Source organism: Erithacus rubecula, assembly GCF_903797595.1.
Source record: "Erithacus rubecula genome assembly, chromosome: 12".
Lineage (NCBI taxonomy): Eukaryota > Metazoa > Chordata > Aves > Passeriformes > Muscicapidae > Erithacus > Erithacus rubecula.
Genome location: NC_136664.1, coordinates 6,534,364 through 6,548,717, shown reverse-complemented (window position 1 = coordinate 6,548,717; position 14,354 = coordinate 6,534,364). Strand labels below are relative to the sequence as shown.

At 42.6% G+C, this 14,354-nt stretch overlaps 1 protein-coding gene across 4 annotated transcripts in view; it reads right to left on the bottom strand.

Annotated features, from left to right (window-relative positions):
- Positions 1-14,354, bottom strand: part of RANBP10 (RAN binding protein 10) — a 67,998-nt gene that overhangs the window by 31,674 nt on the left and 21,970 nt on the right. For 3 of the 4 annotated variants that reach the window (XM_079316371.1, XM_079316370.1, XM_079316372.1), the window contains one exon: positions 231-398. In XM_079316371.1, the coding sequence (XP_079172497.1) occupies positions 231-398 (168 nt within the window). Of the gene's footprint in view, positions 1-230; positions 399-14,354 lie in introns of those variants that run through there. The other variant, XM_079316373.1, reaches the window with a different exon arrangement.

Below are 14,354 nucleotides of genomic sequence, written 5' to 3'. Positions count from 1 at the left end.
CTGTGGATGAAATTCTAACTTATCTAAACAAACTGAGCAGCATGGAAAGCATTTTACCTGCTGGAAGTATTTCTGTCTTGGTGCCAATTTACAGCTGCTGACAGCTGCTCTCTTCCTCTGCCATTTAAACCTTACTCACAGGTGTGGGACAAGAGTTACAAGGAAAGTATTAAAGAGCAGGAGAGCAGAGCTGGGGCATCCCTCTCCTGAGAACACCTTCCTTCACTTACCTAAGCTGTGGCCATTTTTTGTGTAGAAGCAGGTGTTGTTGATGAGGTTGACACAGCAGCCAATCACATCTCCAGTGGTGAAGGTGGGGCCATAGGGCTGCCCTGTCCCCGAGGAACAGAAGGAGTGCCCATCATCACCATGGTACCCATAGGAATGTTTATCCCATCCTGCAAAACACAAGGCAAAAGAACAGCACAGCAGTGAAGCCAGTTCAGCAGAGCCACATGGAACTGCTACAGCTCTCAGGACACCATTTTCTGTGAGGATTTTAAAATTTCATTCCCACTCTTGATTCATCCCAATATTAATTTTCACATATCAGTAACAGAAAATAAGTTAATAGTCTTTAATCAGAACACATCATTCCCATTTCAATCTGTTTCTCTTTTGTTTTGCTGGAGGTGAAACAAACTTCTTTTGTAAAACACTTGTGTTTCCCAAAACCAAAATCTTCCTGCAAAAGCATTTAACAAAATAATTCTCAGACAGTTGCAGCTTTGTCTGTAAGTGCTGTCACAGGTGTACCAAATGGAGAGAGACAGATTTTGCATCCTCAAATCTGTATTTTCCTTCTAACAGTTGATAAGGATTTCTATGTTTCCCTTGAGATTCAGTATTTCCCATTCTGCAGATAGCTTCAAACACAACCCTCAAATGTCTAAGAGGAGTTCAATGCAAAGTGGTCAGTTCCATATAAATATCTTGTATTTCTTCTGCCAGTAACATTGTGCTAAGGGTAACAGCTGGGCTCAGGGATTGCACCCTGCCCACTTGCTCTCTTCTGTATATCCCAGAAATTTCATTTGGAGCATTCCTCTGAACTGCACAATCAATGCCACACCTCACAAAGAGACAGACTTCTATCAGAAAGTGATACAACATTAAAACCAGACCTCTGTGTTTTATATGGATATGGCTGGATCTTCAGGGAAGCAAAAGGTGCTTTGGCCATCTACTGACCTACCTACCCAAGGGTAGTGCAGATTCTGTTAAATGTGGAGTGATGGCTCTGGCAAAAGGACTATGGAAGGGACTGTGCAGGAAGTGCACATCCTGCAATGAGGCACATAAAGAGCACACAGAATTAGAAAACAGAGCCCTGCAAAGGTGGGCTGGAGCACTTCTCTGACCAGGATTTTCCTCCAAAACCACCAATAGCATAAGGGCACTAGAAATTTAATCTTGTAAAATAGTGTTACAACACTGAGACATCAGCACCCACATGCTCAGGATTTCTGAGAAAAGCACAAAATAGTCAGTGCATGTCTAAGGCCTTATTTATTGTACCACACCAAATGAATGTCAGTGGAAAGTCAGGGAATGAAGCAAGACTGAAACATGCCACAGTCCAAGATTTTGAACCTCAGAGAAAGTTTGGGAGTGAAAGGCGTGAAGGACTCCCAGCAAATTCTAGTCTAGAAATGGTGAGTAATTTCCTCTGTTTAGTCCCACACATCCAAGAGGAACAGACTGAGATGTCCCAGGAGTCAGCTCCATCTTCCCTCGGATCAGCTCCAAACAAGCTGTTGACAGTAGCACCAGATTCAAATCTTCATGAAAGACAGGGACAACAGCACAGGCAGCACCCTCAGCAAGCACAAAAGCAGTGCCAAACTGACTTGCCAAAACAAAGGAGGAAGCCATAGGGGCTCTAGAGTCTGCTGTCAAACTTCCACTGCTAAGTCTCCATCCAGTAAAAATATCATTGAAATATTTTTGAATTCTTAAAACTGTGGCTCCTTTCCACTCTCCCTTTTATTTGCTCTGTTGCCATTGCTGATCTATTATTTTAGTTTCCCCAAAACCAGACCTGTCACATGAGTGTCAATTCAGAACTTCTCTAATGAAGCTGTTGATAAGTTATAATTCAGATAATAACTTAAATCAATTTATCTCTTAACCTACTCATAATACTATACAAATACAAACTTCTAGATCTTCTGCATACAAAACACTCCTGGCACTACAAAGCACCTACCAAGAACTTGTCAGCAGTTACATCTAAGCAGTGAAGTGCTAACACATCATGTACTGGGTAAGGCTACTGTAAGAAATACAAGACTGTGACCAATCATGGGGATGAGCTCACTAAATGCTTGGGCCAACACAGACATTACTGGTTCTGCAGTGTAAGAAATAAAGGTTTCATAGCTGATCCTACTGAAAAAACCCTCCTGTTTCTTTATGACTTGAGCTCCAGTGTGTCAGTTCTTGCTGTAGCACCAATGGAAGTGAATTCCAGTAAAAAGTGACTGGATAAAGGCCTTGAAGACAACATGGTACAAACAGCAACAATGCCTGGGAAAAGCTTGTTTTGAATCTTGTTCTCCCTAGAAAACCACTAATATAACTGGTTAAGGAAATTTGCTCACTCAGCACTTTGCACTTTACTTTTTCAACTCAAATGTTGCGTCGTGCTGAACCTGGACCTGGCACCACACTAGGGGCCATAAATCTGGACTGTCAGCCTTATCAGATTACCATGGTCATCTTAAACAACAAGCCAGAGCTGTTTACAGAGTGAACTTACTGTACTCACTGTAAACATAAGCTGAGTGGCATTAATTATACATCTAACAGTAAGTTATTTATTAATAAAAACCAGATTCCTATTCCTAAAATTCTGCCTGAAATAAACATGAGGGCAGTGGCATACATGTCATTCCAGCATTGGCCAACTTCAGCCAATCTTCTGAAATTTCCTAATAAACAGAATAAAAAACAACATCAGCACTTCTAGTATTTCTAGGTCAAAGTTATCAAGGCCTGTTGATTCAAACAGTGTACCCCTATTGAAAGCAGTTGGCATTATCCTGGAGTACCAGAGTGAGGAGTAACTCATCACAAGTATTTTGAAAACATAGACTCCAACTTTCCTCAAAACACCTCCTGAAAACTTGGGCTTTTCCTGCATCATTAACAATTTGCTATCGCCACCTAGGAATGGGTCCAGCATATTACAGCCTCCTCTGTGACTCCCACAACACCCCCTGAGCCTCCAGTTACTCAACAGCTTCTTCCTCTACAAAATCCAGCAGGGCTTTAATAAGGAGTGAATCAGAACTTCCTGAAAGCCCTCCCCACAGCTGCATCTGCAAATTCTCTGGACAGTTTAACCTCTGTGCCACTTGTACTCAAGTACTTGCAGATGTCACTGTTGTGACCTGGAAGGCAGAGATGGGGTGATATCCACATGCTCTTCAAAAGGCTGTCCCTGTGGGATGGGGGGTCAGCCTGGACAAGGATGCTGCCCAAGAACTGAGACAGCAGAAGTACAGGATATGTAGGTATCACACCCTGACTGAACAGTTACCACTTTCCAACCACCTGTAAGCACAGGCAGACTGAGCCAGATGGAGATTCTGTTCACTCAGTACTCCTGAAAGGATTTTGTTTCCAATAAATTGTTCAACCCTCCATTAAGAACATACAAACACTCATATCATTCACTGTGTCCTGCAAGAAGGAGTTTGACAGTGTAATTGCAAGCAGTGGACAGGTGCCTCCTCCTGCTCATTCTTGCACTGGAGAAGATGAAAAACTATGGATTTGGTGTCTCCACATCAGTATGCAGACCTCTGCAAAATCCCCCATAATTATCCCTTTTCCAGGCTGATGACTCCTAACTTATTTAGCTCTTTCCTGCTTTTCTGACCATCACCATCTGAGCCTTCTTTCTCTGGATTTACAGTGTTGCCTGTGAGAATGGAGATGAAGGTGCCCCATGGAGAAGGGAAGCAGGCTACAGTTGCTCTCTGCACTGTTCCCCAGCCCTCTACAAGTTAATCCCAGCATTTTCCCTTTATTGTCTTTTTTACTACTGACCTGATGTTTCATGAGGTGATTGTCACCACTCCAAAATGCATCACTGCTCTTGTGACAATGCTTTGCACAGATTCTCATGTGCATCTCCCTGCCTGGGGCACGTTGCCTCAGCTCCCCCCAGCACCTCTTACCACCCTCAATCTCACAATCCTCAGCAGCTCCAGAAATCCATCCCAGGACAGAGAGGGGCAGGCAGCTGCTCCTAAGAAAACCCTGGGAAAACCCATGCACTGACAGTTTGTGACTCATAGCTCATTGCAACAGGGCTGCTTAAAGAACATCCCATTTTGGTGTCCTGGTGATAGCTATGTGAGAGCAATGGACACTCAGAACCTATGTGCAGCTGTGGCCAACTCTAAAAATTCTCAAGTGCAAGTTCAGATTCCTCTCAAAATTTCAGAAATCTGGGCAAAATTGGAGAATGTGCTTTTTCTTGTAAAATAAGAGTAGACTCCTGATGGGCTATACTCTATAGACTGATATCAAGTGAGCTGGAGTGGCTGCAGGGTTCAGTTTACAGTTCCTTTCCTTTTTCCATTCCTTTCCTTTTCTTTTTCCTTTCTCCCTTTCCTTTCCTTTCCTTTCCTTTCCTTTCCTTTCCTTTCCTTTCCTTTCCTTTCCTTTCCTTTCCTTTCCTTTCCTTTCCTTTCCTTTCCTTTCCTTTCCTTTCCTTTCCTTTCCTTTCCTTTCCTTTCCTTTCCTTTCCTTTCCTTTCCTTTCCTCATCCTCTCTTCAAAACCACAAAACCATTTTAAACAGGGGAGACAGGCAGAGAACAGAAAGGATTTGATCACCTGGCCCGTGGCAGTTGTCAAAGCAGAATCTCAACGTCCTGACTCTAAGACTGTTCTCACTACAGCTCATTTTTATAACTTTGAATATAGAATCACAACCACTACAGGTAGGACTTCAGCAGCTATTGAGCAACAAGAGGTTAAATTTACATCCCTTTGAACTGAACCCTTCAACACCCAAACCTAAAATATACCTATGTGTTTACTAACAAGATGCAGAATAGCTCAGATTGTGCCAAAGAAAGGGAAGAAAGAAAAGCAAAAACTGTGAGTAGGGCTTGGGAGGACATTTTTGTATGTTCAACACCAAACTGAAGTTCTGTTTGGCCTGCTAACAAGAAAAAGCTGATATGCTGACCTTCTTGGCAGACTACCTTGATCCCAACACATAGGGGAAAAAAATGAACAGCAAGTTCCATTGCTGCTGCTTGAGAAACAGGTCAGAATTATGCAATGCCAGACACGTGGCAGAAAGGACTTCGAGTTACTTCAGGACACAGTTACAGGATAAACTGATAAACACTCACTCTTAAACACTGGAGTTAGATGTGTGCTACTGCTATCCCTGACTGTCCTATATCTGTCCCTGTTCAATCCCAACTTTCCCATTCAATGTTAGCCCTGCTTTACTCTTGACTTTTTGGTCAGATCCTGACTTCTGTACTTGAGATCAGACTCTGCCTCAGAAGGCAGCAAGTGGGAAGTGGCTCTGCTGAGCTGGGTGACCATTTACATCTCAGCATCACAGAAATAACAGGGCAATTTAGCTCTCAGCTTCAAGCTCTCTCTCTTCTCCCAGCAATGAACACAGAGCTTTTGGTAGGCTCTGGGTAAAACTGACATCATGGCTACATCACACACCTAAAAAAACCAGGACCTGGATAAGCTGCTCAACCTTGAAACTGGGGAACATCATTCAGAGGATGGATGGATGGATGGATGGATGGATGGATGGATGGATGGATGGATGGATGGATGGATGGATGGATGGATGGATGGATGGATGGATGGATGGATGGATGGAGGTTACCAAAGGCAATATTTTCACTATGCCTTTTCTGGCCTGATGTTTTGTTCACACAGGGTAGAGAAGAAAGCCAAGTGATGACATCCTGCAGTGCATCAAGGTTCAGACATGTCAAACTTGCCCTTGGGCACAAGGGAACAGGGAAGCAACACCCACAGGGATCTGTACTGAGATCCCCTCTGATGACATGCCAAAGGACTGACATGCAAGGCTCAGTGATCATGGAAAATACACTTTTCCAGTGAGTTACAGCCAGACACATCAGACTCTTCCTGCTCTGCACTTGCTGGGCTAAAGATGTTGGCAGACAGATGAACTTTACCACTGACACATGGACCATTCCCTGCTCATGAACATTCCAAAGGAGAAACACATTCTACTGCAACTCAGCCCAAGCATCCAATGCAATGGGTGCAGAAGCTGCTGCAGAGGGCAGGGCCTTGCTGACCACACAGTCAGTGGTAACTTCCCTGCAGAGATACCTGGGACAGCTCTAAGGAATGGTGGAATATGTTTGGGCACATAAAGGGCAGATGGAAGTTCCTCAGAAAGAACCTGAAGATCTGTAAATAGGGTTTGTATCTGTTGTGTCATGACTAATGGCAGAATCTGAGACAATCTTCAGGACAGACATCAGTGACCAGTCAGTCTTTTCAAATTTTATCTCTATCTGCTTTTTCTCTTTCATATTTTGGAACATTTTTTCATTTTTCTCCCCTCTCTATTCTTGCCCAATATTTTGCTTGTGGCATTCCTCTTCCCACTCCCCTGGCCAGCAATCCTAGCTTCCCACAGCTGCCCATACCAGGGCAAGTGTGTGCAAACACTAGCTGCAAAGGGACAAGAACTTGTGTCAACACACCAAAATAAACCAAACAAAATAATTTTATAAGATTTATTGAATCCTAAGTCCAGCAGAAACAGATGTACAAACTTTTCTTGTGCAGTGCTTGGGGAATGGGATGTGGAGGGTGGAGGCAGAGCCCAGAGCTGCTGCTGGACCACGTTCCAGTTGGAAGCAGGGCTTTCTCCATGCACTGGGCTGAGCAGGCTGCTAGTGCTCAGCCAGCTATGGGTCCCTGGCAGCAGCAGAGCATGAGGTCAGGGGAGGGGAAGGTATGTTCAGCAGAGGCTGAACAGATGGAATCTGGTACACAGAGAAGTTGGATGTTGCTTCTACACCATCCTGGGCTGAGCAGTCCCAGGCAGGGACAGGACAACCATGAACATGGGGCAGGAGCCAGTACCACAGGAGAAGTGGAACCACCCTCTGCTGATTACTCCATCTTCCAGGGGAACTGGCTCTGCAAGGAATGTGCCTCTGGTGGACATCAGGCCAGAGCAGTGAGCACAGCAAAGGGAGGCTCAGCAAGCTCTGGTGTATGACCATCCAGATGGTCTGTATGCCTCAAAAGAGGAGGACACTGGTGCTCCTCCAGACTCAGACACCAAATGCCTGGTCATGAGAAGTCTGTAAATGCCTGGCCATGATAAATTGATGCCCCAAGAATCATCTGAGGTGCTGGAGCATCTCAGCTGCCATTCAGTTTTATGGCATTTATGCCAAACCTTATGAAGCTGCATATACATCACATGTTTCAGTGAGAGCAGGGTGGCTGCTTTGCTTTCCTTTATTCAATCATTTTTTTAGAATCAAATCAACTATTAGTGCTGCAACACATCCTTCTGTTTCCATAATGAGCCTACAAAAACAGCTGCTCAATGGCCACAGCAACCTCTGTTACAGAACTGGGGATGTAGGCATGGGGGAGCACAGCCCTGGCATGGAACAACTGTCTAGGTGCAGTCACAACACCAACTGCAGGACAGGAATAGGACCAGGGAACAGCATGCTGAACACATTACAGCATCTCCCTGGCACAGCTTCAAGGGCCTGGACACCTGCCCAGAACATGTCAAGGGTAAAAAAAACCAAAAAAACAACAACCCAACAACAAAAACCAACCAAAAAACCCACCCTAAAACCCACTTACCCAGGGATATGAAGAAAGTCCCAACATTTCTTGCTTGCAATAACCTCAATTTTTTTTCTACAAGGTAGCAAAATGACTGAATGTAGTAGAAGGCCAAACCTTGCATGACAGGACTGATGTTTGTACAAAGAATAAAACCACTTTACCCCATGGAGCACAAACTTTCCCAAGCAGGGGTTGGAAGGGTTCAGGTGCCATAACCTTTGCAGCATCCCACTGAACCCTGTACCAGGCCATGGAGCAGGGCAGCAGAGCACCACACACACCCCAGAGAGTCACTGCTGCTCAGGGCCTCCCCCTCACCACAGGTCCCAGCAGATGAAGCAGAGTCAGCCTGGCCCTGCACAGACACAGCAGATGATGCTAATCAGAGAGTGCAGGATTCTTGGCAGGCCTGGCTGCAGCTTTGGCTCAGAAGCTATTCCATGTTTTTCAATAAAGTACTTGCAACTGTAAGAGAGAGAAAACTCAGACCAAATTCTCACAGCAAGACTTTTGTGTGGCAAGAAGCCAAGGGAGAAGAAAAAAAAAAGAATCACAACATCTCTCTCATATTAACAGAGAGCAGGAAGAAAAGGACACAGTGACCCAAAAATCAGTATGACTCAAGAGTCTGAGAGATTGAGCAGAATGTAGGTGCTAAAAAGCACTGCCTGATCTACCATGGAGACAACAAGCAGAGTAACACTGTACAATTCAATTTTTCCACAATATTGATCTGGCACAGTGATATTTAGACCAGATTAGCAAGTCCTACCATTAAAAACCACTGCATGTTAACCAACCTTCAAAACAACATCAAACCACAGTCTACATCATTATATAAACTGGCTCTACCCACTGACTCATAAAGAAAAAACAAAACTAGAAGGCTCTGGACAGCTGCAATATAGACCTTTTCAACAGGAAAGGTCTGTTCCACCAGCCCCAGGAATTTGTAAGGAGCCCATTTCACTATTACTTAGTATGCACCTCACCAGAGAATACAGTAATCAAGATAGAAATCATACTTCCTTGAATGAATAAAGATGGCAAGTCCTCCTAACTTACAAGTTTGAAGGGTCCATCTTCTGCCAGAGTCAGAACATGATCTGGGTTTCCCTACACCAGAGAGGTCAAGATATGCTAGGAGCCACTTACAGCCCTGTGAAAAGCACTGCATGGTGAAAGCAACAGAACAGGCTGTTTCTGTCTACAAAGGAAAAGCTCTCCAGCATGATCAGGTCACCACTGCACTATTATATCTTCTTTATATTCCCTGAAACACCACAGTGGAGAGGGTGGGAAGCAGAGCAGGGGTACAAAATAAGCCAGGACAGGGATGGGGAAAGAGAGTCAGATGAGCTTTTCCATTTAGTGGAAGGGCTAAGGAACAAGTTACAATCAAAAGCTTATCACATACAGAGGCTTTAAATCTCATCATACTAAATAATTCACATGTTTATGGCCCAACATTTCAACCTTCAGCTGATGGGCAAGAACATCTCTGTAAAATATTAAGACACAGCAAAATTTTGCAAGGTAATAGGCAAGAGTCATTTTACAGAGACATCAAGGCAGGACAGTTTAGTGACTCAGCCAAAAACAATGCTGGAGTTTAGTGCAGAATGCAGGGGGTTCATGCCCAGTTACTATTAAAAAACAATTCCTAAAATGGTATGTAATAAGCTAAGAAAATAACCAACAAAAAACCCATTTATCTAAACCCAAGACTTTTTGGAGAAAGAAGTCTTCCAGAAGAAGCACATCTCATGATATTAAGAGGTTGCAACAAGGACTTCTATATTTCAAACTGAGGTTTCTTAAACACTTTCCATACTAATCAAGGTGAAGCAACAGGGTTTTCTGAAGAGGACCATATTTATCCATCAGTGGAAATAGCTGCAGCCCAGAGTTTAAGTTGTAGTGAAACTGAGCTTTGTGTTGATGTTATCTAAAAGGCTCTGATAACAGGTACAGCCACATTAAAGAATTTGTTATAATCTGAAAAACAAGAAGTGCTGTGATTACAACTTGTGTTGACTACTAAACTGCTGTCTCTGAAATGCCAGTCAACTCTTAGCTGTCATTAAAATACCTGGATTTTTCATAATCTGTGCTACAGCTGGAGATGCAACCTGTGGCACAGGTGATGGCCAAACCCCAAACCCCACTGTGCTCTGCTTTGGAAACTCTGCTTTCACATGGCACACAACCAACACAACCTGCTGGATGACAAAGAGATCCAGACAAAGGCAGGAGCTCCAGCACACCATATCACACATCTCTGGGAAGATGCTGCATGAGGACAGAGCACAGAACCTCTAAAAGAGGCCAGCCCAGCTCTGCAAGAGACACTGCACAGAAATGAGGGCATGGAAAAGTGCAGGATAGCACAAAGAATCACTTACCCACGCTGATGCCTGAGCACTTAATGGCCAGTGGAAACACTTTGGTTATTTTCCAAGGGCAGGATTACTGTCTTGAAATACTGATTGATGGTTTTGTTCAACTTTAATGGAAAAGCACTTTCCCAACTACTCCAGGGTGAGGCACAGCTGCTGAGAGCTCAGCTGGAGCCTTAGTTCTGCTTCTCCAGTCAAACCTGAAGTCTGGGTGCCCAAAGCCAGCCTAACTGAACACACCAAAATAAAAAAAAATAGAAAACAAATCCAACACCTCCCAGAAGTCCAATCAAAATGATGGCAGCAGTTTTTCCTGCTGCAGGCAGGACAATCATCACAATCAATATGAGCAAACACATTTCTGGTGTCAGTCAGAAAGGGAAAAAGGCAGGAACTTTTATACAGCCCTAGTTTTCATCTACACAGGATAAATTTAACCTTAATTCAGAAGGTAATTCATCCCAATTCTGTGTTTCAGGAGCTGGTTTTGTTACTCTCCAGCTCTGAACACACCTGACAGCATCAGGTCTGGCCTCATTTGGGGACCTGATCACTCTGGTGTCACCCTCCAGAGGTATCATGAAGGAAATAAAACATCTGTCCAACCCCTCTGTGCCTCACCAGCTCAGGCAGTATCAGCCCTGAGCACAAAGCTGGTGCTCCAGAACATCCACCCAACCAAGCTGTGCTCAGCTCTGGGCATGATAAGCACCACAGGGGCAACACCCCAAATGTGCAGAGCAGGCAGCGTGGGAGGAGAGAGCTTCTGTCAGAAAGGCCATTAAAGAGTTCTGAAAAACTGAGGAATGGCAAAGAAAGAACTTCCAGAAAGGCCATTAAAGAGTTCTGAAAAACTGAAGAATGGCAAAGAAAGAACTTCCAGAAAGGCCATTAAAGAGTTCTGAAAAACTGAGGAATGGCAAAGAAAGAACTTCCAGAAAGGCCATTAAAGAGTTCTGAAAAACCGAGGAATGGCAAAGAAAGAACTTCCAGAAAGGCCATTAAAGAGTTCTGAAAAGCTGAAGAATGGCAAACAAAGAACTTCCAGAAAGGCCATTAAAGAGTTCTGAAAAACTGAGGAATGGCAAAGAAAGAACTTCCAGCTCTTTCACACAGTGGGATGTGAATGAATGCACAGAACATGCAACAAATCTGTTTCAATATTCAAGCTGGAATTTTCATACAAGTTCAGATGAACTCAACATATAAACTGAAAAACTGAAAAAAGAGAAAAATGGCTTGCAATGAGAGGACAACTGAGCAGTTCAGTGGAACTCAGCTGAAGTTGAAAGGAAGAGGACAAGTCAACCACAAATGACAAAGATTCCCAAAGACAAAAATAATTAATTTTTTAATAAAGATCATATAATTTTGAGAATTCTAAAATTTGAAATTTAAAAAAAATTGTGGTTTAAATTTTAATTTTAAAAGGGGTTCAGCAGAGAGCAGAAACAAGAAGAGAGAAGATGAGAATGAGTTAAGTAATGCCAGAGGAACTCAGATTCTTCAACATCTGATGCAGCAGGGCAGCCATTAAAATATACATAGAATACATGTACATATAGAATTTAAAGTGAAGATGAAAAAATAAACAATATAATGAGTTGTGTATGCCTAGCATAAACAAAAATTAAGTGCTCCTCAGATTACTTTCCTATGATGGCATTTTACATACACTGAACACAAGATTGATTCCATATGGAGAAAAAAAAATCTTAATACTAAAAATATGTGAATGCTTAAGTTCAAAGAAAAACCTTTTGTTTTATTACAAGACCCCCACATTTCTTATTAATTTCTTTAGTATGACCTCAATTTTGACTTAAATTTAAAAAAAAATAAAGAAGCTATTTTGAAAATAGCAGATGGTACAGTACAGTAAGAACAGATTCAAGAAGGAAACAATCAGTTTCAACCAGGCTCAGGACACTTCTGCCACTATGTGACATTTTAAATTTTTTAATTTTTTTTCAAATGGGGCTGGGTAAGGTTTATTGCTTAGCCTTGTGTAGTGGACTGAACACTCATTAGTGGCTGAAGTGCACTAACTGTGACTCTGGAGTGCATCCTGCAGTTTAATTTAGAAGAAAGGGGGGTAGCACAACCAAAGATGTAAATAAAAGTACAGGCAGTGGTGATAACCAGGAGATTCACTTACATAAATAAACCTCCAAAAATAAGAGACTCATGTAGATAAATCCAAAGGGCTCTGACTTATAAAGTCCAGAAATCTCAAATCTGCTGTAACACATCCTTTTTTGGCAGTGTATGTTTTTTATCCACCACTGTTCTATGCACCACAATAATCTTCACCCACCCATGCAAACTCTCATGTGGTGAGGAATTTTTCTAAAACCCAATCCTGCACAAATGGATTCAATAATTCCAGAGCTGACCCATCACATGGAACCACTTTGCCCTCTTTTCTTCCACTGGCTAAAACCTGCTGTTTCTAAATATATCTCTTAGGAGGCAAAAATTATGCTTTCAGGTAAAAACATAGTTAACTCAGCAAAAAGGCTACTCAAGTGAAGCTTCATGAGAAGTTCTCACCCTAAATAAAAATTCAGGGAGACTGTGCCTGGAAAGATGCCCCTTTGTAAAAATGTCTCCATGATCAGGGTAATATTAATTTGGGGCAAATTTAATTAAGGTTTTCAACACATATCTCTTTCTATCAAAAATAGCCTCTGACCACTGTTAACCCTGTGATTCAGGAGAATAAAGTTTCCCAAAGGAGCTATTTCAACGTGCATTACCTGTGTGATGAACCAGGCAAGTGGACAGATCTAAGTTAATAACAAGCCCAGAATCAAGCAGTGCCCCCCACCCATAATTATTAACCCAATTACATGACCCACTTCACATGCAGCCCCACAAACTGGTTTGATAGGATAAATTAGAGAGTACCAGAGGCATAAGCAATTTTGTGGACAGGAACTGGCACAGCCAGCTGAAGGACTCACTGCATGTGTAACTAACACCTGTCCAAGGCTTTGCTGTGACACCCTGTGGAAATCCCACATGCCTTTTTGGACAATTGTTTTTAAGGATAGCTCTGAAAGAGCTTTGCAGCAGGACAAACACCATAAGGTACTACGAGCCAGAGCTTCATCAGCTGCATAAATAAATAAACTTAATAGAAATTACTTCTAAAGACAGAAAATCAAGCAGTGTGTCCAAGCTGCTGATGCAGCCAAGAGGCTCTGAAAGCAGACTGATTCACTGTTTGTTTGCCAAATACTGCTCATGGATTTAATCCCATACTCCAGGGCTTTTGCTTGTTCTAGAAGCCAAAGGCTTTCCTTTCCCAGGTAACCATGTAGCTTCTTCCCTCCCTTTTTTTGCTGAAGCCATAAGAATTGTGAAAGCTTGGCAAGGATTTTCCTTTGTCCTTGCTTGCAAGATGGGATAAGAGCCACTTCCTGTACTTGCTCTGAATGTTAATGTTTTCTTTTACTATAAAAAGCAAGATACTGGTGCTTGTGATACATGCAGTGATTAAATGTTCAGAAAACTTCTACAAGAGATGTTGTAACTAACAAACAGGGAAGGGTGAAGAGCCAGGGATGTATGATTTGAAGAGAAGACCACAAAGCAGTGATAGAGATTTTTGTGTACAGAGCTACAAAGAGGAAAGAAATTAATTATTTTCTACCTCCACATGATCCAAGAATAGACTCAGACTAGATGGGATATTCAGCTTTGTCATCAGGAAAGGTTTCCAACACAAGGACAGTGCTGGAAGAAGTTGCCAGAAAAATAATGAAAGGCTGGTTTAGACACACACCTGTCAGGCAGGACTAATGCATAATTGAACTCGCTTCAGATCAGATGATTTGGTGAGGTCTCAGCTTCTATAATTACTACATTTAGCATGGGACTGAGTCCTTCAGCACAAGTCCTTTGTCAGTGGAGTCACAGAAAGTGACAAACTAAAGCATAAACTTAAATACATTTGAAGTAGAAAGATTCCATGGCAATCACAGAAAACAAGGGAAAAAAAAGAAATTAAAACTAAAACACACCAAAACCAAACTAACACTGGCTAGAAGGAAAATCTGGAAGACTTCAGTGGAACTTCTCACTTGTAGCAGGA